This window comes from Bos grunniens, chromosome 1 (assembly GCF_055505025.1).
Source record: "Bos grunniens cultivar Pamir isolate PY7600 chromosome 1, Bosgru_T2T1.0, whole genome shotgun sequence".
In the NCBI taxonomy this organism is placed as follows: Eukaryota; Metazoa; Chordata; class Mammalia; order Artiodactyla; family Bovidae; genus Bos; species Bos grunniens.
The window spans coordinates 26,929,513-26,954,606 of NC_141165.1; the positions used below are offsets into that span (position 1 = coordinate 26,929,513).

A 25,094-nucleotide genomic window follows, 5' to 3' on the forward strand; every position below is an offset into this window, starting at 1 on the left:
ATCCATGGGGTGTCATGGGATGAGGGGTATGCAGAATCGCTGCCCTTGAAGGCAGAGGTGGGGATGTGCATTAGACCCTGGGTGTGGCGTCCCTGGGCACTGTCTCTAGGAGTCTGGGCAATGTCTGCACAGAGCTGAGAAAGGCCGAGGCTGTCAGGGAGTCCACATCCAGGTGATGCAGGGCTCAGGCTTGTGCTGGGCTGCTCTGGGCAGGTTTCTTGACCTTTCTGAGTTGTGGACCTACCCTTGCCCTCAACTTTCCTCCTCCCTCCCCACTTCCAGCTATATCGGGGACTGTGAGATCAGTGTGGAGCTGCAGAAGATACAGGCTGGTGTGAACGGGATCCAGGTGGGTGGAGGCTGGTGTGACTACCTCCAGGGTTGGGGTCAGGGCACGGGGAGTGGGGTGACACTGGAGGAGGCTGCAGAGGGGGCGATGACACCAGGCACAGAGGCTGGTACCAATCAAGGGACTCCAGGCCCGAGATCACAGACCAGGAATTGGTGGCTGGGCTTCACTGCCCCACTGCTCAGGACTGCCCCATCCTGCCGCTGTTGGTGGAATCTCCCTGCCAGAGAGGCTTCAATGACCCCAGGAAGTGAGAGGCTCTGCAGATGCTGAGCGGGTGCTGAGAAACCCAGGTGGATGGAGGAGGTGGAGCTTGTGGCAGGAGTGGAGCTGAGGTGGAGAGCATGCCTGGGCCCCAGCTGTGGGCCAGGCTGAAGGCCCACAGACAGCACAGCAGTGGAGGGCAGCCGGGACCCTTGGTGGCCAGCAAAGGGGTGGCTGCTGCATGCAGGCTTCTCTTCCCTGAGTGCGGTTGCTGCAGTGGTGGCAGGTGGCCCTGACATTTGGGGGTGGCCTGGGCATGAAAGAGCCAGCAGCGGCCTTGCTCAGTGCAACAGGTATGAGGAGAAGGGTGGCTGAGGTCCCTCCTTCCCGTCCAGCTGCAGGGCACGCTGCGGATCATCCTGGAGCCCCTACTGGTGGACAAGCCCTTTGTGGGAGCTGTGACTATGTTCTTCCTTCAAAAGCCGGTGAGTCCCCAGGACGAGGCAGTCCTGCCGCTCCCTGTGAACCGGTGCTGACCCCCGCTGCCCAGGCACTGGGTTTGAGCCCAAGAACAGATGTGCCCAAGCCCACCTAGACCCATCATCTCATATGCTCCCTGGGAGGCCTAGGAGCTCCACCCTGCTGTCCCCAAGACCAGGAAGAAGGCCGGCTAGATGAGAAGTGGCCAGCCGAGGTCACACAGCTGCCTAGGGTGGAGCAGAGGCTCTCTGATGCCAGGCTGGCCTGGCTGTGCGCTTGGGCCGCTCCTGTGGTCCCAGCAGGAAGCAGCCCACCTGACAGCCCTGGTCCTGAGCAGGATGGGACATGCCTCACCCACCCAGCACCGTGCAGAGGGCACCCCCACCCCCACAGGCTGAATTCCCATGGGGGTGGGCGTGAGGATGCTCAGCCGGGGCTCCTGGCTCCTTCCAGCCTAACTGCCCCCTTCTGCCCCTGCAGCACCTGCAGATCAACTGGACAGGCCTGACCAACCTGCTGGATGCACCAGGAATCAAGTAAGGGCCTGTGTGGACTGCTAGGCAGAGCCGAGGTGGGCCCCACCCCAGGCTGTGCGGTCAGTGACAGGAGCTGCCCCACGGCTGAACCCTCCCTGCTCTCTACACCAGGAGAGGCGTGGGACCTGCCCCTCCAGAGGGTCAGGGTTGGTGTGTTTGGAGTGATACCATGAGATGAGATGTCCCAGAGGAGGCCGTGTGGGCTGATGAGGGGCGAGCGCAGGCTCTGGAAGCAGGCCAGACTCCTGGCCCCCCATTAGTCACTGTGTACCTCTGGACAAGTTCCTTCACCTCTCTGGGCTCTTTCTCAGTAAATGGGAGCCTAGTTCCTCTGTTGTGAGTTCCCTGGGAGAACACTCAGGTGTGTGTGTGGTACTGGCACAGTGGGTGTGGACACACACAAGTATCTTCCTTGTTCTTGTTAACTCCTCCCTGACCCATGTGTGTGTGAGAAGCCCCACATGGCTCCTGCCCATGGTGACCACGTCACAGACACCAGTGTGGGAGGGGGCGGGCAGCTGTCATAGCAGAAGCCAGCAAGGAGGAGCTGGTCTGAGCAGCCTGCCTCCCTGGGGCCCGAGAGGAGCTGAAAAGGGCTCCAGCCCTGGGTGGACACACCTCCCATGAGGGAGGAACAGTGAACTAGCCAGGGTGCCCCCTAGCTGGCTCGCCTGCTGCTAGGACCACTTGCTCACTCACTGGGGCCATTCCCACTGATTTCTGCCCGCTAGGCACAGAGAATCCAGTCATGCATTCTTTTGTCCAGAAGATACTTCTTGAGCACCTACTGTGTGCCAGCCCTGTTGTAGGCACTGCCCTGTCTCCTTGTACTGGCAAGATGGAATCAGGCAATAAAGAGAATTTCAAGGTGATGTCAGGGAGTAGAAGAGCTAGTCATGAACGTGTACCTGGCATTTCCTGGACATGGGGCATTGTTCTCAGCACTTCACATGTATTTACTCATCCTTATAACAGCAGGTAGAGATGAGGAAACTGAGATCCCCATTTTAGAGATGAGGAAACTGAGGTCGAGATCAGTGACTTTCCAAGGTCACACAGCTTGTGGTTGGTGGAGCCGAGATTCTAACCCAGCATCCAGGTCCTTGCTTTTGGTTACCATGATGTGACACTTCAGAGAGGAACAGAGCATGATCGGGGTGGGGGGCTGTCAAAATGTACACCCTACATCCTCCCCTGATCCCCCATCCAGACAGGTTGGGGTCAGGGCTACTCTCTGCTGGGAGGGACCCATCTGTCCCCAAGCTCTGCTCCTCATTCCAGGTCCAGGGAAGGGCGGAGGGACAGGTGACCTGGGGGAGGTGCTGCCACCCTCCATAGCTGGTCGTGCCCACTCTCCCCAGTGAGATGACAGACAGCCTGCTGGAGGACCTCATCGCCGCCCACCTGGTGCTGCCCAACCGTGTGACTGTGCCCGTGAAGAAGGGGCTGGACATAACCAACCTGCGCTTCCCTCTGCCCTGTGTGAGTACCCACACTGGCTGCAGAGCACCGGGCCCAGAGCTGAAGGACAGACAGGCCGGGCAGAGGGGTATATCCTCAGATGGTAATGCTTATTTCTGCCCTGTGAGGGCCCGGCATCCCATTTTGTGGGGCCAGGACTGAGTCTCAGGAAGGTTGAATGACTTGCCCAAAGCTACCTGTCTTGGAAGGGAAAAGCCCAGGGAGCATTTCTTCCTGGACCTTGGTCCCCCACAGGGCTTGTGCTAGGGTCTATGGGCAGCCTCATTCACCCCCAGAAAACTCCAAAGCCTGCCACCTTCCCTTAAGGGACAGGAGGCTCCCACTCCATCCTTTGGTGATGCCAAGGACTCTCACATCTGCTGGGAAGGAGCCAGGATATGGGGCTTCCTTGGGTGCCCACCCCCTTGCCCCTGCCCATCCTGGGCCCAGCTCAGGAGGCCCCTGGGGACAGCCACGTGGCCTCCCTGCAGAAGGTGCCCTGGCTGTGGGTCAGGGAGTCAGGGCCTCAGGAGAAGGGGAGGTGCCTGTTTCTACCATCAGTGCCAGGTGGGAGGCATCAGCCCCCTCAGGTCACTCAGGGGGACGTGTGGTCCTTACCCCACCCTGCAGGTTTAGCAGCCTCAGCATAACAACACAGCACCGTCACCTACATCAAAACTAGTGTAAACATTCTGTCCTTAGGGTACATCCCACTGGACATGTACATCAAGTTGCTACAATCTAAACTCACTTGGTTCCTCTCTGTGTTGGTGACAATTGGCCGTGAATGTTTCATTGATTTGTTTCCTTCCATTCCCTATTTCTAGAGGTTTTTTTTCTTTTTTAAAAATCTTAATGCCCTTTTACAATCATGTGAAATATCTGCATTCTTCTAAAGTCCAGTATGAAAAACTATTTTAAGGAGCTTGGCTTCTACCACCTAGTTCTTGCCTCCCCTGTAAGTAAAGGTTTATCCTTCTATTACTTTCCATTATTTATTTTCTAATATGAGCATATACATTTGTACGGTTGTGTGTGCGTATCTGACTGCAGGCACAGTCTCTCTTTCTAGGATGGGTGGCAGCAGGCTATAGCTTTCTTCACCTTGCTGTTATCACACATGTGTTGTGAGAGTTACCCCATGGCATTGTGGTACACCGTACTCCACCATGTGAATGTACTGTATCTATTCAACCAGTCTCTACTGACGGGTGGCTGAATTGTGTCTGGCCTCTGTGATTTCAAACAGTGCTGTCATGAGGAGCCTTGTACATGTCTTTTCATATTTTTGCCAGTAGGTCCTTAAGGATAGATTTCTGGAATTGGGATTGCTGAGTTAAAGGGCAAATACATATGTTCAGTTTACTTCAGTCACTCACTTGCGTCCGACTCTGTGACCCCATGGACTGAAGCACGCCAGGCCTCCCTGTCCATCACCAACTCCTGGAGTCCACCCAAACCCATGTCCATTGTGTCAGTGATGCCATCCAACCATCTCATCTTCTGTCGTCCCCTTCTCCTCCTGCCCTCAATCTTTCCCAGCATCAGGGTCTTTTCCAATGAGTCAGCTCTCTGCATCAGGTGGCCAAAGTATTGGAGTTTCAGCTTCAACATCAGTCCCTCCAATGAACACCCAGGACTGATCTCCTTTAGGATGGACTGGTTGGATCTCCTTGCAGTCCAAGGGACTCTCAGGAGTCTTCTCCAACACCACAGTTCAAAAGCATCAATTCTTCTGCACTCAGCTGTCTTTATAGTCCAACTCTCACGTCCATACATGACCACTGGAAAAACCATAGCCTTGACTAGATGGACCTTTGTTGGCCAGGTAATGTCTCTGCTTTTTAATATGCTGTCTAGGTTGGTCATAACTTTCCTTCCAAGGAGCAAGCATCTTTTAATTTCATGGCTGCAATCACCATCAGCAGTTGGAGTCCAGAAAAATAGTCTGACACTGTTTCCACTGTTTCCCCATCTGTTTGCCATGAAGTTAGTTTTCTGAATGTTGATCTTAGTTTTCTGAATGTTGAGCTTTAAGCCAACTTTTTCACTCTCCTCTTTTACTTTCATCAAGAGGCTCTTTAGTTCTTCTTCACTTTCTGCCATAAGGGTGGTGTCATCTGCGTATCTGAGGTTATTGATATTTCTCCCGGCAATCTTGATTCCAGCTTGTGCTTCTTCCAGCCCAGCGTTTCTCATGATGTACTCTGCATAGAAGTTAAATAAGCAGGTGACAATATACAGCCTTGACGTACTCCTTTTCCTATTTGGAACCAGTCTGTTGTTCCATGTCCAGTTCTGACTGTTGCTTCCTGACCTGCATACAGATTTCTCAAGAGGCAGGTCAGGTGGTCTGGTATTCCCATCTCTTTCAGAATTTTCCACAGTTTATTGTGATCCACACAAAGGCTTTGGCATAGTCAATAAAGCAGAAATAGATGTTTTTCTGGAACTCTCTTGCTGTTTCCATGATCCAGAGGATGTTGGCAATTTGATCTCTGGTTCCTCTGCCTTTTCTAAAACCAGCTTGAACACCTGGAAGTTCACGGTTCACGTATTGATGAAGCCTGGCTTGGAGAATTTTGAGCATGACTTTACTAGCATGTGAGATGAGTGCAATTGTGCGGTAGTTTGAGCATTCTTTGGCATTGCCTTTCTTTGGGATTGGAATGAAAACTGGCCTTTTCCAGTCCTGTGGCCACTGCTGAGTTTTCCAAATTTTCTGGCATATTGAGTTTAGCACTTTCACAGCATCATCTTTTAGGATTTGAAATAGCTCAACTGGAATTCCATCACCTCCACTAGCTTTGTTCATAGTGATCCTTCCTAAGGCCCACCTGACTTCACATTCTAGGCTGTCCAGCTCTAGGTGAGCATGAGTGATCACACCTTTGTGATTATATGGGTCGTGAAGATCTTTTTTGTACAGTTCTTCTGTGTATTCTTGCCACCTCTTCTTAATATCTTCTGCTTCTGTTAGGTCCATACCATTTCTGTCCTTTATCGAGCCCATCTTTGCATGAAATGTTCCCTTGGTATCTCTAATTTTCTTGAAGAGATCTCTAGTCTTTGCCATTCTATTGTTTTCCTCTATTTCTTTGCATTGATCGATGAGGAAAGCTTTCTTATCTCTCCTTGCTATTCTTTGGAACTCTGCATTCAAATGGTATATCTTTTCTTTTCTCCTTTGCCTTTTGCCTCTCTTCTTTTCACAGCTATTTGTAAGGCCTCCTCAGGCAGCCATTTTGCTTTTTTTGCATTTCTTTTTCTTGGGGATGGTCTTGCTTCCTGTCTCCTGTACAGTGTCACGAACCTCCATCCATAGTTCATCAGGCACTCTATCAGATCTAGTCCCTTAAATCTATTTCTCACTTCCACTGTATAATCATAAGGGATTTGATTTAGGTCATACCTGAATGGTCTAGTGGTTTTCCCTGCTTTCTTCAATTTCAATTTCAATTTGGCAATAAGGAGTTCATGATCTGAGCCACAGTCCACTCCCAGTCTTGTTTTTGCTGACTGTATAGAGCTTCTCCATCTTTGGCTGCAAAGAATATAATCAATCTGATTTCAGTGTTGACCATCTGGTGATGTCCATGTGTAGAGTCTTCTCTTGTGTTGTTGGAAGAGGGTGTTTGCTATGACCAGTGAATTCTCTTGGCACAACTCTATTAGCTTTTGCCCTGCTTCATTCTGTACTCCAAGGCCACATTTGCCTGGTACTCCAGGTGTTTCTGGACTTCCTACTTTTGCATTCCAATCCTCTATAATGAAAAGGACATCTTTTTTGGGTGTTAGTTCTAGAAGGTCTTGTAGGTCTTCATAGAACCGTTCAACTCAGCTTCTTCAGTGTTACTGGTTGGGGCATAGACTTGGATTACCATGATATTGAAAGGTTTGCCTTGGAAACGAACAGAGATTATTCTTCATTTTTGAGATTGCATCCAAGTACTGCTTTTCGGACTCTTTTGATGACCATGATGGCTACTCCATTTCTTCTAAGGGATTCCTGCTCACAATAGTAGATATAATGGTCATCTGAGTTAAATTCACCCATTCCAGTCCATCTTAGTTCGCTGATTCCTAGAATGTCAACATTCACGCTTGCCATCTCCTGTTTGACCACTTCCAATTTGCCTTGATTCATGGACCTAACATTCCAGGTTCCTATGCAATATTGCTCTTTACAGCATCAAACCTTGCTTCTATCACCAGTCCCATCCATTACCGGGTGTTTTTTTTTTTTTTGCTTTGGCTCCATCCCTTCATTCTTTCTGGAGTTATTTCTCCACTGATCTCCAGTAGCATATTGGGCACCTACTGACCTGGGGAGTTCATCTTTCAGTGTCCTATCTTTTTGCCTTTTCATACTGTTCATGGGGTTCTCGAGGCAAGAATACTGCATGGTTTGCCATTCCCTTCTCCAGTGGACCACAGTCTGTCAGACCTCTCCACCATGACCCGTCTGTCTTGGGTGGCCCCACACGGCATGGCTTATTTTCACTGAGTTAGACAAGGCTGTGGTCCATGTGATCAGATTGGCTAGTTGTTTGTGATTGTGGTTTCAGTTTGTCTGCCCTCTGATGCCCTCTCTCAGCGCCTACCGTCTTATGTATTTACTATTTAAAAAAAATAGTGCTAGGCAGGAGGCCTCCTGGTCCCCTTAAGTGTTTCTCCTAATTTTTGTGCTCTGTTCTGGCTTAAGGTGTAGCCCAGAGTGTTGGGAGTGAGGTGACTAAGTGCTGAGGCCTTGATGAGCCCAGGGACCTACTGTGAGCCTCATGCAGTGCCCACAGGGGCGTGTACATCTGGGTGTTGGGAAGAAATGATACTGGATCTGTCTGCATGTGAGTTAGAGACAGGGATGGAACACGGGAGGAAACCGGCTCATGGGAGGAAACCGGCTCAGGCAGCATGGCGGTTGGCACGGGGGAGGAAATGGCTGCAGTTGAACAGGCCATTCACGGGGCAGGCTGGAGGGCGGGAATGTGTGTGGGCATCTTGATGCAGTGGGCTGAGCCCTGGGTCCTGCCCGCACTTGCTCTGTGGCCCTGTGGCTTCTGTCTCCAGTTGTGGAAGGGGTGAGATGGGGCTGCAGTGATAGCTGATGGCTTTGGCTCTGAAGTTGGGGACTTTGAGGTTCCTTTAAACAGCTGTGAGCCTCAGATTGGGGCATTTTGCAGGGAGTGATCAGAGTCCACTTGCTGGAGGCTGAAAAGCTGGCCCAGAAGGACAGCTTCCTGGGAATCCGAGGCAAGTCAGACCCCTACGCCAAGGTGAACATCGGCCTGCAGCACTTCCGGAGCAGGACCATCTATAAGAACCTGTCCCCCACCTGGAATGAGGTGTTTGAGGTGAGGGGCTCCTTAGTGGCTCCCAGGTGCTCTCCAGAGCTCCACTCTGGGCAGTACTGGCCCAAACAAGATGGGGTTCTGCCTTCATGGTCTTCACATACCCATGGGGTAGCACTGTGCCAGAGGCATGGCGCTGGGGACAGGCAGACCTATTTCTCAGATCCACTAGGCTTCTGGAGGTGGCCGCTCCCAGTGGAGTAGTTTATTGACTGATTCCTCCCTCTTTTCCTGACCAGAGGCAGCTTCATTGGAAGTTTCCAATTCACAGAACCTCAGGGGCAGTCCTGCCCCCTCTCAGAACCAGATGCCAGTAGCCTTAAGTTCTCCCTTAAGTTCAACCACAGTCCCTATTGTGGGTAGGGCAGGCCCACAGCCAGGTTGAGGGTCACAGCTTGGAAGCTGCAAGCCCCTGGCAGAAAACAGAGCAGCCACCCATCCGAGCCCCAACCCTGCCATGGTCTTACACAAGCTGCCTCTGAATCTCTGCATCCCACAGGAGAGGGCATCACTCCCTTCTTCCAGTAAGGTTCTCCCGGAACCAAGAAAGGCAGGAACCTACCCAGGGCTCCGAGCTTCCAGGAGGCAGGGCTGGAACTTGGCTCCCCTGGGGTCATGCTTGATGTCTGTTTCATCAGCTGTTGGGGCCTGCAGGTCAAGTCACCTCTCTTTCCTCCCAGTTCATAGTGTATGAAGTCCCTGGGCAGGACCTGGAAGTGGACCTGTATGATGAGGATCCTGACAAGGACGACTTCTTGGGCAGGTGAGGAGGGCCAAGCTGGGCCTGGGGGTGCAGGGCTCTAGCCCTTGGGGTCATAGGTACTCCCACTTCCACCATTCAGGGACTTGCAACTCCCACCACACTCTGACATGGTAGCTGTGCCAGGCAGCCAGTACTGCCATTCCATACCGCTGCCATGGACCTACTCCCCAGATGTCCCCTGGGTGTCTAGTCCTGAGTCCTAGCCCTCTGGAGGCATGGAGGGGGTCCTGAGGTTTGTGCACCATGGGCTCTGCTTTCTGTGCTCTTCATAATGTACCCAGAGTACCATCTGGAGCAGTGGGCAGGGCTAAGGCTGGCATGCATAGCCTGGCCCCAGCACCCAAGAAACATGTGCTCACTCTGTGGTGGAACAGAGCCTCTGTGCTCTGAGGATTGAAAGGGCTAGGGTGGGGCCATCAAAACCCCAAAATTACACTGGTCCAGCCATCCCAATTTCAGGAATCTCCTATAAAAAGCATTAGACCTCAATCATTTATTGCAGAACTATCTATGGTGGCAAAACAAAAAACCTGGAAGCATGACCAGACTCAGAGGACACTGGTTGAATATTTGAATAAATTTATCATTGCTAAACTACAGAATACCCTACAGCTTTTAAAAATGATGAGTAGGATCTATGTATGTTGACCATGAGGATATTCAGTATGGCTAAGGAAGTGGGGAAGCAGTCGACATTTTTCTAGGGAGGATGTGTGTGTGTTCACATGTGCTGGTGTGGAAGCGACACCACTACTCATCTCAGAGGCTGAGATTAGGAGGCAACAGAACAGTTTTACCCAGATCTTCATACTCCTAAGCTGTTTAGCTTGTTTCCATGTACATGTGATTTTAAAATGTAGAAACAAAATGGGACAGGCACAACCTAACAGGCTAAGAAATAGCTTACCACCAGATGTGACTTACCATTTTAAATTTTCATCTTAAAGGAGTTGTGACTTTTGTAACGTTACAGATTAGAAGTGCATCTGTGGTTCATGTTTTATGTAACTGATTTCAAGTGTGTTTTGAGGTCCAGCACATTTCTAACAGTTAACATGGAATTACATCCCAGCTGGGCTTTGTCAGGGTAGGTGGGAGGCACACGGTGAATGTGTTACCTTCTTTCACACACATGCCAACGATACTTAGCCCCTGGAGGGCATCTGAGGCAGTTTTGGAAGTGGAAGGGCCTGTTGGGTTGTTACAGTGACTGTGGGAGGTGGTGCCACTGGCATTTAGAGAACACAGGACAGAGAAGCTAAATCCCTGCAATGCATGGGCAGTTTTGCACAATGAAGACTCATCCCAGCCACAATGCCAGTAGCACCCTCACTGAGCATCCAGAGCCAGTGTGTCCAGCAGCGTTAGCTTATTCCCCTCCGGGGGTCAGAGCTGCTCGCCTGCTTGGGCAGCATGCCCAATGGGAGCAGCCCCAGTGGCTAGACAGTTCTTCCTTAGCTTGAGCTCAAAGTGGTCTTCCATTCATTCTTGGGATGAATAAGGTCCTGTCTTGAGGTCCACTCAGATACTTGAAAACGTTTCAGAGTGGGCCTCCGTGCCTGCTGCTGCCCCTGGGCTGAACTGACCTTCACTCCCTGTGTATTCCAGCCTGCAGATCTGCCTCGGGGATGTCATGACCAACAGAGTGGTGGATGAGGTAGAGTTGGCACCTGCAACCCCTCCTTGTGGACAGCATTGCTTCCACCCCAAACTGTAGTACTGGCCTTCCATAACCACCTCTCCTAGCCCAGAGCCCACCCTGTCTGCTCTGGTTCACCTCTTCCCTGAAGCCCCTATCAGGGCCCTATGGAGTCTCACTGGCCCTGTCCCCAAGCTCCCCTCCCCATCCCCCTGCAGTGGTTTGCGCTGAACAACACAACGAGCGGGCGGCTGCACCTGCGGCTGGAATGGCTTTCACTGATCACAGAGCCGGACGCTGTGACTGAGGTGACTGCAGGGTGTCAGGCTTCTGGGCGGAAAGGTGGAGGCGGGCACTTATGAGTGGTGTGTGGGGAGGAGGGAGAAGGAGGGAGCTGAAGCCGCAGATCTTGCTCAGGGTCCTCCGGCCAGCCCCACCTTCTGGAGAGCGTGTCCCTCAGCCCTCATCTCCACACAGGGTGGATGGGATCCTTAAAAGGTCTGTTAGTGCCTGTCAGCCCAGTTCATAGGATGTCCACCAGTTCTGACTTGAGTCTGTCATGCTGCAGTTGTATTTTCAACAAAGAGCTAGGTTGTGAGGGAAGGGATGGCCAGTCTGGAGCCATGAAGAGGGCTCTCCTAAACTGGCCTGTCCCCTGCTTGTAGTGAGGGTCTGTGTCTGCTCGTAGGACCATGGGAGCTTTTCCACTGCCATCCTCGTGGTCTTCTTGGAGAGCGCCTGCAACCTGCCGGTGAGTGGTGACATGGCTAGAGCGTCACACACACCCTGCCTTGTGCCCGTCACTCTCAAATGTCCACATGTTGCTCATTCACCCTATTCTTCTCGTGTTGCAGAGAAGCCCTTTTGAGTACCTAAATGGTGAATATCAAGCCAAAAAGCTGTCCAGATTTGCCAGGGTAAGTGTGTGTGTGAAAGGAAGTGACAGCTCCTTTCCCCGAGTAAACACAGCTTCCAGTCTGCTGTGTATACAGCCTGGGGATGATGACTCAGTGGGGATCACTGAGTCTGCAGTGAGCTGGGCACTGGGCTCCTCCCACATCTGTTATGCCTGAGTCCCATGGTGGCTATGTGTCCATTTTTATTGCCATTTAAAAATAGGACCCAGGAAGCTAAGTGCCTGGGTCACACAGCTCAGGGGAAGCCAGAGCTCAGCTCCACCCTGTCTGTCTCCACAGCTCTAGGGAACAAGCACCTGTGTCCAGCCATGCCTCCTGTCTTTAACCTGGAAGCTCCCCACAGGGTCAGCCCAGCCCAGGTGCTGGCACAGTGATGACAGCCCAGGCCCCTGGGAGCACCAAGGAGGCCTTCTCTCAAAGGGAGGCAGCTTGGGTGGCCTCAGGTCCCATCGATGCTCCTGAGGGTTGAGGGGCAGGGTCTCAAGTTGGCACTGTGGGTGCTATCTCTATTTTGCGGATTTGTCCCCTCACAGAATAAAGTCAGCAGAGACCCTTCTTCCTACGTCAGGCTCTCTGTAGGCAAGAAGACACACCTGAGCAAGGTAAGATAGCTTGGTGTGCAGCCAAAGACTAAGGAAATGGGGGCCCCAACACTTCAGGGAGAGAAGCAAAAGTGAAGGTAATTAGCTTACACTGAAGTAGGTGCCAGAGCACATTATAGGTGCTTTATATCACTGTGTCTTGAAAATAACCTCACGAAAGAGTTCTATAGTTCAAGAATCTGGGGACCAGAGATCAGTGATTCCAAGAACTAGAAAGCAGAACCAGCGTTCCAGCTGAGGCATGGCTCTCAGCCTACGACATTTCCATCACCCCAGCAGCAGAAGTCCCCTTGCCTTTCCATCACCACCTCCCTGGGGAAGTGAGTTCTAGTGCTGGTGGGATTTCAGCCCCTGTGAGAGTTCCTGGCACACTCTCCTCACCTCTGAGTCTGGCTGCCCTGCCCTGTTGCCTCCCACGAGCTGCAGCATGTGTGGGTCTATCCCTGGGTGGACAGAGTGAGAGCAGAGGGCACTGGTACCCTGCTCCACCCAACCTAACCCTTCAGCGCTCCCTTTCTCTCCTGCCCCCAGACCTGTCCCTGCAGCAAGGACCCTGTGTGGAGCCAGGTGTTCTCCTTCTTCGTGCACAATGTGGCTGCTGAACAGCTGCATCTGAAGGTTTGCATGAAGTTGGGCTCTTGGAACAGAGCTCAGAGGTGTCTAAGCCGCAAGGGGTGGGGGCTTGAGCAGGTTCCCCAGGGAGTCAGGAGAGGATACTGAGGGCCCACATCTCATGAGCAGGTGCCCAAGGTCATTGGGGAGGAGGCTGTGGAAGGACAAACCCTTAAGTCCCATGGCACTCCCTGCCAGAGTCTCCAGTTTTTAAATATTAATAGCACCTAGTGTGGCCTGGGTTGAAATCTACTCAGGACATTAATGATGATGTACTTGGTCCCATCATAGAGCAGCACAGCTCATCAGTCCCTAAAGCCCTGAAGGCCCCAGGCAGCGACAAACTTGCCTCATACAGGTCATGGTTGCCTCTCCCCTGAGTCACTCTCTTGCCCTGACTGAAGGCAGGGACCAAGCCAGGTCTCATTTCCAGTCTTCAGAACAGAACCAGAGGCCAAGAGAAGCACAGAACATAGTTATCGAAGTAAACTCAGTCTTGGCTGGAGCCGAGTAGTGCTGGCGAGGGTGGGGCTTGGTTATCATCTTGTTTTGTGACTGGCCCATTGCCCAGGTGCTTGATGACGACCAAGAGTGTGCTCTAGGAGTGCTGGAGTTCCCCCTGTGCCAGATTCTCCCCCATGCAGACCTTACTCTGGAGCAGCGCTTCCAGCTGGACCACTCAGGCCTGGACAGCCTCATCTCCATGAGGCTGGTGCTTCGGGTAAATCTCTCCCCTTTCCCCCAGGGTGGGCAAGGGGTGGTCTGCCCCAGCACTAAGTATCTGCCCTGTGTTGCGAAGAAGTTCAGAGATGGATTCATATTTTTTAATATCAACTTCAGGATATTGTCAGCCATTTTCTCTTCAAATATTGCCTCTCCCAATCTTTTAATCCCTCCGTCTACATTTCCTTCGATTACATTGGACCTTATCATCTCCATGGCTTAACATGACCTGACCTTCATATTTTCTCTCTATCTCTTGGTGCTACCTTCTAATCGCCTCAGACCTGTTTTCCATACCACTAAATCTTTCTTTGGCTATGCCTAATCTGCCGTTAAACCTATTCATGGTTTTTATTTCAAAGGCTATTTTTTCATTTTTCACTTTATGTTTTCCAAATCTACAATATCTTTTCTTTGTTGTATTTTATTTTCATTTCTAGTCCATCTTTAATCATTTGAAAATACTTAAAATGTATGTCTGCTAATCCTGTTATCTGAAGATCTTGGGAGTTAAATTTTGATGTCTGTTGTGTCTGTTGGTGCTTTTTCACAGTGACTCATTTCTACACTTGGTAACTGGGGTTGCAGACATGTGTTCAGTGTTACCTTTGTGACTTGAAGTGAGGTTGTTCGCTTCCGAGGAAGTTCTGCTTTGGCTGCAGCCAGGCACCTCAGGAACATTATAAACCTGAGTCCATTTTTATATTAATTTTCAAACTTTGGGTTTCGTGACTCCACAGGTTGTATAAATATGAATCCAAAATTCATAGGAGACAAACCTATACAGTACCATATTCTCAGGAAATACTTTTATTTCCCACTAGCCATAGTCCAGGCTGAGATATATTTCTTGTCATCAGTCTTTGCTGGTGAGTGAAATGTTTATCCTAGACTACTTTTTCACTAAACATATCCCACCTTCCTAGGTCCTACAATGACCCAAGACCTCATCTCCAAACCCCTTGGATTCTAAGGTTGATAAATAACCCTGGGAAAGTTAACCTTTTTTCAGTTTTCTTTTTTTTGCCTTTTTTTTTTTTTTTAAACCTAGGGATTTCCCTTACTTTCTTGTGAATTTGGCTATGCATTTAGAAATATGTTTGTTTCATTTTATTGAGCATTTCTAACAAGAGGTTTTACAGAATATTTTGATCACCATATTGCTGGAAATGGAAATTCCTGGGAAGAGTCTTAATGATTGATGGGAAAAGGAGAAGGAGAAACAATGGCTGAGGTTTGAAACTTCGGGAGCACATGATTGTATCTGGATAGAAAACACTGGATAGAAAGCAATGGTGAATAAGGTGGTGGTTAGAAATTATCACATCCAGAAGGCAGCTGGTGATATACAGGAAGGCTAAGGTAAATGGGTCAGGTCTCCAGCAACCAGAACTAGTATAGAGAAAAGGGAGTCACAACTGAGTCTTCATGACAGTTACTGAGGCAGCAAGAAAGGCATTGAGAATGTTTGGTCAGAGGGAGCCAGAGGCAGAGAGGTTAAGAAGATAGGTCTGGGAGTAAAAATCCACTGGATTGGGCAGTCAGGAAGGAACGGAGTTTTGAGGAAACTGTTCCTTCCAGAAGAGAAGGAACCATTTCCCAGGGGTGAAGGTGAGAGCAGACGGGGAGAAAGTGCAAGTGGTGTGCCAGTCCATAAACAACCCTGTCATCTGCTTACAGTTCCTGCACTTGGAAGAACGGGAGCTGGGAAGTCCATACACAGGACCTGAAGCCCTAAAGAAAGGCCCTCTGTTCATTAAGAAGGTCACCGCCAACCAAGACCCTAGAGCCCCACCCCAGGGAGAGGGCCTTACAGATCCAGACCCTGCTTCTGAGATCAAGCGAGCCACCAAGAACACCACTTCTGCCACCATCACTGCCACCAAGCCCATGCTTGAAGAGACGGGCCCAGAGCCCAAAGGCAAGGACAGTGCACCCATGGGGAAGAAGAGTCTGGCCACTATCTACCTGGCTGTGCCAGGCCCCCACTCTCCGGGGCCCATCAAGTCACCCAGACCCATGAAATGCCCTGCCTCCCCATTCGCATGGCCACCCAAAGGGCTGGCTCCCAGCATGTCCTCGCTCAACTCCCTGGCCTCTTCCTGCTTTGACCTGACAGATATCAGCCTCAACATTGAGTATGCACCTCTCTGCTTAATATTTTCTAAAATGACCTGCATGAAAAATACCTCCCTGGATGGAAAAGTAGATATGAACTTACTTTTCTATGCAAGTCCTGGTTTTTCATAAAATGGTTTCATAAGGGGGCATGGTGGGATAGAAAGAACACAGCATGTGGGGAGAGAAAGCACGTGTGGATGTGCCCAAAACTCTGGTGGGGCTCTAGCAATATACCAACTATAAAACAGTGCTGGGCTTTTGTTGGTAAGGTTCCTTACAGCAAAAACATACCTTGGATCCTAAAGAGTTATTTATACTGAGATGATATGGAAAGCCAAGAATGTGGAATTACATAATCAATGGCTGCTATTTATTAAGTGTTGACTCTGGGCTTAGCAACTGGATCTTCACAGTAACCCTAAAAGACAGAACTTACTATTATAAAGGTTGAGTAACTTGCCCAAGGTTCCACAAGAAATCATAGTATAAAGGGAGATGTTGCTAGAGAGTTCTTCCTATGGTACCATGCTCTCCCTACAGTGAAGTAGGATAATTATAGATGAATGCGGGATAGGAAGTAATTCCAACTAAAAGGAACCTTACTGAGAACTAATCTGTTAACTGACATGCTTCTTGGGGGTGGGGGGAGAGGCCAGCACCCGTAATGGCAAGAGAAATGACAAGCCCTTTCTTTACAGAGGCGGGGAGCTTGGGCATCGGGGGCTGGGTGAGATTCAGCTCACGGTGCGCTATGTGTGTCTGCGGCGCTGCCTCAGCGTGCTCATCAACGGCTGCAGGTAAAGAGGCGCTAGGACCAGGAGAGATCCCTTGGGAGCATCAGGTGACCAGAAATCAGTGGGGGCACTTGGAGCAATGGCAGGGGCAGGCAGCCCCAAGGTAGACACTTGGAAGGAATGAGGTTCGAATGCTCTAACAGGATCCTCGATGGAGCTGACAGGCTCCAGAATCAAGGGTGTTGCTCAGACACATCTGCTGCAAAGCTGTCTGGGGTGCCCTGGAGCCAGGACATTTTCTCAAGCATCTTCAACTTCCTTTACATGGAAAAGTACTTGGCTCTACCCCAAACTTCATAAAAACACATGTTTTTAAAACCACGCATCTGATGTTTTGTCCTCCAAATTCTGCAGACTTTTGATTTTTTTGGTCTAGATTACAGGGCATTTTTATCCCCAAGGCTATCTAAAGCTGTATGGCTAGTACTGCTTTCTCCAAATGAGTACTTTCAGTATTTCAAAATGAGGGGCCTTTTTCTTTAATGTGTTTGAAACCAAATCAGAAACCTGACGCCCTGTACCAGCAGTGGAGCTGATCCCTACGTCCGAGTCTACTTGTTGCCAGAAAGGAGGTGGGCAAGTCGTAAGAAGACCTCAGTGAAGCGGAAGACCCTGGAGCCCCGGTTTGATGAGACGTAAGTGGCCCAGGTGGCCTGCTTAGAGTGTCTCAGCCACGTGAGTATTTGCTGAGTACCTCCTGTGTGCCTGGCAACTGCCAGATGCTGGGAAGGGCTGGGGTTGAACAGGACACCAACACAGTCATGAAGCTTCTACATTTTGTGGGAGAAAAGGACTGCCAGAGAAGTTTAGCAAAAGTTACCCATTTTTCTTGCCTGTGTGGACCAAAGCGTTCCTGATTATGAAATGTTCCACACTCTTTCTCTTTAAACGAATCCCCTTTGGCAGCAAAAAGATTTGAATCTAGTCAGATGTTTGTTTTCAAACATAAATAAACATACCTTGAACCTAAGGACCTAAAATTTCCTCCAAAGTTCCAAGCTCTTTGGCCTGTCTTCACTCCTGTAACAAGCATAGGTGGAACAGATACCCTCCCCCAGTGTGTCCACCCATGTCCTTGGGGACAAAATTAGTAGACAGAGTCTAATCACATTTCTTGCTTTTGATGAGTCTGTGGTGGTAAGTCTTATCTTTAATATTCTTATTCTTGATTTCAAGTTGATCACAAGGTACTTGCTTGTTTTTGCTGTGGGATCCTAAGAGAAGACATTGCTAGCCAGCCTAGGATGAATTACCTAATGATGTTTGTTTCCGCTTATCTTGATCAATAACTACTCATTTTAAAAAGAGTTGTACTGAGTTCTTTTATGGGTCATGTCTAAAGACTAATATGTTCCTTCAAAAGCTATATTTTTAGTTCATTGATATCAAGAAAGAATGTGGGGAGAGAGAATTAATTCGTTCAATATTTATTGAACACTTTCTATTAATATTAGGCACCATCCTATATTCTGCAGTCACACAAGTGAAACATATTGCCTTCAAAGGGAGCTCTGACATAAAAGGATGTCAAAATTGCTATGTGGGAACACAGGAGGTTGACTTTTGTGACAAACCTAATCTGTTAGTAATTCTCTCTCAAAATTTTAACAGCAAGATATGCCTGGATTATCTACAAGGCAGACTTGGCAACCTTGATCTTAAATGTAAACCTAGAAGTAAAGAGTTCAGGGGTCTCTTGTTGAGTACATGATTGACACCATATACATTATAATTAAAATATCTAAAGTTAAAGATAAGAGAATCTTAAAAACAGCGAGAGAAAAACAAGTAATTACATTATAAGGGAGCCCACCCCCCCCCCCCCGACCCCAGCCCCCAACATAAGACTATCAGCAGAAACTTTGCAGGCCAGAATGGAGTGGCACAAAATATTCAAAGTGCTGAAAGAAAAATGCTTCCAACCAAAAACACTCTACTGGGGAAACTCATCATTCAGAATTGAAGGAGGCTGCTTTAGTACCCTACTTTCATCAAAGGATAGATCATCTGATAAATTCAATAAGGAAACATTAGCTGTATATGACTTGCTAGACCAGATGAACTGGTCTAATACATAGAAGAGTCCATCCAGAAGCAGCAGAATACACAGTCTCAAGTGCACACAGAACATTCTCCAGGATACATTATATACTAGGCTGCCACAAACAAGTGTTAAATTTAAGAAGACTAAAATCATGTTAAGAAATCAAGACAAATAAGATATGTTCAAAGAAAATGGAAATTTAACATAACATAACTTATGGGATGTAGCAAAAACAGTTCTAAAAGGAAACTTCATAACAGTAAATGCATATATCATAAACAAGAAAAATCTCAAACCACCTAACCTTACATCTCAAGGAACAAGAAGAAGAATAAACAAAGTCTGAAGTTAACACAAGGAAGGAAATAAACTTCAGAGTGGAAATAGAGACTAAAAAAACAGTAGAAAAAAAAAATCAATGAAACTTAGAGCTTTGAAAAGAAAATCAAAATTGATAAATCTTTAGCTAGACTCACCAAGGGAAAAAAAAAGAGGACAAAAAAGAGTAAACAGAAGCTGTAAAATTGATACCACAGAAATACAAAGGATCATAAGAGACTATGAATAGTTATATATCAAACAAATTAGATAACCTAGAAGGAAAAGATAAATTCCTAGAAAGAAAACTTACCAAGAGTGAATAATGAAGAAACAGAAAATGTAAACAGACTGATTACTAGGAAGAAGTTTAAATCAGTAATCAAAAATCACCCAACAAACAGGTCCAGGGACCACACAGCTTCACTAGTGAACTCTACCAAATATTCGAAGAATTAATACTATTCCTTCCCAAACTCTTCCAAAATATAGATGAGGAAACACTTGCAGACCCACTTTACAAGACCAGTACTCTCACCAGGTTTATTCAACACAGTATTGGAAAGTCTAGCCATAGCAATCAGACAAGAAGAAGAAAAAAAAAAACCGTCACTGTTTGAAGATGACATGGTGCTTTATAAAGAAAATCCTAAAGATGCCACCAGAAATCTATTATAATGAATTCAGTAAAACTGCAGGATACAAACCTAATAAACAGAAATCCACTGCATTTCTATACACTAACAACAAAGTATCAGAGAAATTAAGGAAACCATTTACAACTGCACCAAAAAGAATAAAATATCTAGGAGTAAATCTAATCAAGGAGGTAAGAGACCCTGTACTCTGAAAACTAAGACACTGATGGAAGAAATCAAAGACAACACAAACGGAAAGATACATTATGCTTATGAATTGGAAGAATAATGTTAAAATGTCCATACTATACAAAGCAATCTATAGATTCAATGCAATCAAACTTCTAATGGCATTTTTCACAGAAATAGAAAATCCTAAAATTTGCATAGAACCACAAAAGAGTCAAAGCAATTTTGAGAAAGGTGAACTAAGCTGGAGGCATCATACTCCCTGATGTCTCCAGGCATCAAACTATATTACAAAGTTATAATAATCAAAACAGTATGGTACTGGCATAAAGAGACATCAATGGTACAGAATAGAGAGCCCAGAAATAAACCCACACATATATGGCCAATTAACTTATGACAAAGGAGACAAGAATGTATAACAGGGGAAGCACAGTCTCTTCAACAAGTAGTGTTGGGAAAACTGGACAGCCACATGCAAATGAGTAAAATTCAACCACTATCCTACACTGTACACAAAAATTAACTCAAATGGACTACAGACTTGAATGTAAGAGCTGAAACTATGAAACTCTTAGAAGAAAACTTAGGTGAGTTAAACTCACTGACATCAGTCTTGGTGATGATTTTTTGGATTAGACACCAAAACCAAAGGCAACTAAAGCAAAACTAAACAAGTGAGGCAACTTGAGACCACATTAAAATGCTTCTACACAGCAAAGGAAACCAACAAAAAGACAACCTACCAAATCGGAAAAAATCTTGTAGATCATATATGGTAAGCAGTTAATATCCAAAATCTATATTAAAACTCACAGAACTCTACAGCAAAAAAAAATCTGATTAAAAAATGAGCCAAGGCTCTGAATAGACATTTTTCTGAAGAAATATGGATGGTTAGTAGGTACATGAAAAGATACTCAACATCATTAGTCATTAGGGAAATGCAAATCAAAACCACAATGAGATATCACCTCATATCTGTGAAAATGGTTATTATAAAAAATAACAAGTGTTGGTAAGGATATGGAGAAAAGGGAACCCTTGGGCACTGTTGGTGGGAATGTAAATTGGGGCAGCTATGGAAAACAGTATGGAGGGTCCTCAAAAAAAATAAAAAAAAATAGTACTACCATACTTCCAGGCAATTCTACTTCTGTGTATTTATTAAAACAACGGTAATTCAAAATGATATATGCACACCTGTATTCACTGTGGCATTACTTACAATAGCCAAGACATGGAAACAACCTGCTACTGCTAAGTCACTTCAGTCGTGTCCGACTCTGTGCGACCTCATAGACGGCAGCCCACCAGGCTTCCCTGTCCCTGGGATTCTCCAGGCAAGAACACTGGAGTGGGTTGCCATTTCCTTCTCCAATGCATGAAAGTGAAAAGTGAAAGTGAAGTCGCTCAGTCATGTCTGACTCTTCACGACTCCATAAAAAAAGAAGTCTTGCCATTTTCAACATGGATAGACCTTGAGGGCATTCTACTAAGTTAAATAAGTTAGAAAAAGATAATTACTTATGATCTCACTTATATGTGGAACCTAAAAATACCAAAAAACCAACCAAACAAAAAAACCCAAGCTCACAGATATAGAGATTGGTGGTTGCCAGAGGTGGGGATTAGGGTGTGTGTGAAATAGGTGACAGGGGTCAATAGGTACTAATTTCCAGCTATTAAGTGAGTAATTCATGGGGATATAATGTATAGCATGGTGACTATAGTTAATAATACTGTATTACATATTTGAAAGTAGCGAGGAGAATGGATCTTAAAAGTTCTCATCACAAGAAAAAAAATTTTTTGTAACTATATGTAGTGATAGATGTTACTTAGACTGATCATTTTATAACATACAAATCACATCATTATTAGACACATAAAACTAATAATGCTATGTCATATCTCAATTTAAAAAATTAAGAGATATTATAGGATTACATTAAATCATGCATGTCAAACTTCTGAAAAGTGTAAAGCACTATTGAATTTAAAGAATCTTCACTCAATTTAAAAAAATTTAAAGATTTTTTTTTTTTTAAATCCTGAAGGAGTCCAGAGGCCTCTTGTGAGTATGTGACAAAGCTTGTATACTAAGATTCCTCTGCCTTACTCCACAGGCACAAGTGGGAAAAGGACACTTTTTTTCCATGCAATTTCAGCAAAACTAATTATTCAGCATCCTAGCCCTTAGTTGGTCAGAAAAAAACAAAAAGGGATTGAGGTGGTACTATGAGCAGGCAGAGTTCAGAGAGAGAAGGGACAGCTGAACAGAGTGACAACCAGAGTAGAGTCAGAGAAAGAAAGAAGCAACCCCAAAGCACAGTAGTCCAAAGAAGTTCTCAAGAGGGGTAAATGGCCTCTTGACACTTCCAGGTTTTGTAACAGGTCAGTGATTATCTATGATAATGATGCAGCAAGTAATTGCTGTAACCTAATACTGCTCTAGATTCTTTATAGTATCTAGAACAGTAGACAGTCTGTATCTTCTGTTTTAAAGGTAGGAAAATGGATGAAACACTAGAGATTTTCAATGAAAATAATTAAAATATATAAATCTCATTTCTGACTTTCTGCTCCTTACAGATTTGAATTTTTTGTTTCCATGGATGAAGTACAGAAGAGGTCACTAGATGTCGCAGTGAAAAACAGTAGACCACTTGGTTCACACAGAAGGAAGGAACTGGGAAAGGTAAGTACAAAAGGGGATCTTGGTACTCTTTCCCTCCTGGTGGCTACCTGGAGTTCACAGGTGGAACACATCCTTGCTGAAATTTTGATGCGATCATCAGTTTGTTATCAGAACTGACTTTAAGGAAGATACAGCCTCACTGGGAGGTTTTTTGTTTTGTGCCTTTTAAAAAATACTCTTAAAACTAAAGTATATAAATTAATAAACCCTATTTTAAGAAACTCAAGAACATCCAAGTTCATCACTACAAAAGTATTTGAACCTCTACTATGATATTAAGTATTGTTTTCACAAGTACAGCATTGTGTGAAGCTTGGATCTTCTCATTATGTCAAGACTTTTGTGGTGAATGTTATTTTAACTTAAAGTTAGAAGTAAAGGAAATATAATCCTCAGGAAGGAGAGAGAAAAAAGAATGGTATTTGTATACTCTGTAGTTGTTGTATTTTAAACATTATCTTATGCTCATTCTTTAAAGCCCACTCTGTGAAGTAGGTGATGATATTCCCATTTTTATTGTTGAGAAAACTATAGTGTCTTGCTTAAAATTCTGGATCAGTTTGTAAGTAAAGGCAAGCTGTTTTCTCTAAAACATTCGTTAAGTAAATTCCTGAGGTACAACTGCAAATAGCAGTTCACCTTTTCCTAGGACACTGAGGTTGGTGTCAGTACTGTCCTTCTGGAGAGGTTCTATATATTGAAAGTCAAAGGAAAAAGAACTATTGCTCAAAACTCAAGGAGGCCTTTTTTAGGATCAGTTTCATTTATCCCAATATGTTTCCATTTAATGCAGTTTTGAGGACAAGAACTGATAATTTGTGCTTGTTTAGGTACTGATTGACTTATCAAAAGAAGATCTGATTAAGGGCTTCTCACAGTGGTAAGTGAGTGGTTTCATTTTATCACATTAAATCTGCTACTCAATTTATTTCAGGTGGTTGCCTATATTCTCTTTTCAAAGTTCTTCCCTCTTCAATATCTTATCAAGGAGGGGGACCTTATCACTTTTACTTAAGGCTTTAATGCTTACAGACTTCACTTATCTAAAGAACCGCTGTAAGCTCTAGTCTTAACCCTGGCTGGTCAACTTACAGAGATGAGTTCTGCTGGTCCCATAGGCCCAAGTAGGACAGACTAGGCCACTTGTCCTGATATTGCTACACCACACTCGCCAATACTAACACAAGTCCAAATCCAACTGTCTTACAGGTATGAGCTGACTCCAGATGGACAGCCTAGAAGTTGATGATGAACAACAACATCTTTATTTTTTAAATATGTACATATGTATATTTTATAATTTAAATCACAATAGCAATTTGAAAATACACATATGTGTGGGTGTATATATATATACACATACATATGTGTATATATACACATACACACATTCTTGTGTGCAGTATAACTGCATGACTGGATAGTATTATGCAGCGGTAAACACATGTAAAAGCAAGAACTACTCTTTCTTGGTTGGGTTTAATTGTTTAAATCCAAAAAGAAGTGGGGTATTTGTGCCTAACAAATGATCAGAACCTCAGTGGTGAATTTTCACTGACTTAGGACGTGCATGAATGTCTACACCAAGTGTCCTGTCTTAGACACAGAAGATGAGGGAGGTCCGTTTGTGGAGCAGCTGTCAGTACTCCTGGGCAGGGACTGACGCAGGGAGGAAGGTTTTTTTATGGGACTAAAAAGTGACCCACCCAAAAGTTCTGAGAGCTAACTCTACCTAAGCTCTACTGGCTGCCACCTTTGGTACTTCTCTGGAGGTTTGTTCCTGTATCTACTGTGAAACTAAAACATACTTTCCTGATGACAACCATGTTAGTGATATACCTATATACCTTGAGTTAAGTACTTCAGTGTGGGATAGCCTGGAATCAAACTCCAGCATGTGGCATTATTTCTATTAAGAAAATGCAAACAGAGTTTCAAGCCCAGGCCTGTCTGCACTCCCATAGCAGAGCACTGGAGACTGGAGTGCCAGTGAGAACAGGGGCTTTCTGTATCTCTCTTAGATAGGTTTGGGAATTCTGTTCCACTTTTCTGAGGGCTGATTCACCTACACAACATTAAAAACCAATTATGTAAACTGTATATTTAAACAAGTGCCTCTTTTGCATTTCAGACTTTATAAAACCAAATATTCTTGTCATTTCTCGTGTTCCTAGAGCTGCTGTCAAGTCTTCTTGTCACCTGTCCGCTCAGGCAGCACCCCTGCCCTTGCTTCCTCTCCCACCACTGCTCTCACTGCCGCTTTTCTAAAGAATGGTAACATCTTAAAACAAAGTTTCTGTCAGGTTACTCTCACTTATAAATGATCTCTTTCCTGTTTTCTACAAAATTCAAGCCCACTCCTTGTATTTTAGACTGAAAACAATCAGGTCTCCAGTTTTTGGCTGCCTTATTCATGTGCAGATGCTCTGTTCCAGAACTATCCAAATATATCCTCTGCTTACTAATCCTACTCACCTCTTAGAGGCCTGTGTCAAACCTAGCTCCTCTATTGAGCCAGTGCACACTGAAAGGACCTCTCCCCCAACCTACAGCATCTACTATCAACATTCTACATTTTTCATTTTAAAAATTCCCTGCCTTTAATTTTTAAAAATGTTTATTAAATATCTACTAAAGTCATATGCTAAGAAA

At 46.1% G+C, this 25,094-nt stretch overlaps 1 protein-coding gene across 4 annotated transcripts in view; it reads left to right on the forward strand.

Annotated features, from left to right (window-relative positions):
• The window catches only part of ESYT3 (extended synaptotagmin 3), a 55,578-nt gene extending 30,484 nt beyond the window's left edge, over positions 1-25,094 (forward strand). Inside the window, exons 5-23 of one of the 4 annotated variants that reach the window (XR_015149138.1) lie at positions 283-349; positions 949-1,038; positions 1,514-1,569; positions 2,931-3,051; positions 8,214-8,384; positions 9,062-9,144; positions 10,753-10,801; positions 11,002-11,091; positions 11,472-11,534; positions 11,638-11,700; positions 12,234-12,302; positions 12,834-12,920; positions 13,486-13,635; positions 15,318-15,558; positions 16,457-16,555; positions 17,056-17,187; positions 22,337-22,442; positions 23,273-23,322; positions 23,652-25,094. Coding sequence is in view for 3 of the 4 variants with exons in the window: in XM_086362294.1 (XP_086218420.1) it covers positions 283-349; positions 949-1,038; positions 1,514-1,569; positions 2,931-3,051; positions 8,214-8,384; positions 9,062-9,144; positions 10,753-10,801; positions 11,002-11,091; positions 11,472-11,534; positions 11,638-11,700; positions 12,234-12,302; positions 12,834-12,920; positions 13,486-13,635; positions 15,318-15,775; positions 16,457-16,555; positions 17,056-17,187; positions 22,337-22,442; positions 23,273-23,322; positions 23,652-23,688 (2,041 nt within the window). In the remaining variant the exon portion in view is untranslated. Of the gene's footprint in view, positions 1-282; positions 350-948; positions 1,039-1,513; positions 1,570-2,930; positions 3,052-8,213; positions 8,385-9,061; positions 9,145-10,752; positions 10,802-11,001; positions 11,092-11,471; positions 11,535-11,637; positions 11,701-12,233; positions 12,303-12,833; positions 12,921-13,485; positions 13,636-15,317; positions 15,776-16,456; positions 16,556-17,055; positions 17,188-22,336; positions 22,443-23,272; positions 23,323-23,651 lie in introns of all 4 variants that reach the window. The other 3 variants (XM_086362294.1, XM_086362367.1, XM_086362318.1) reach the window with 3 other exon arrangements.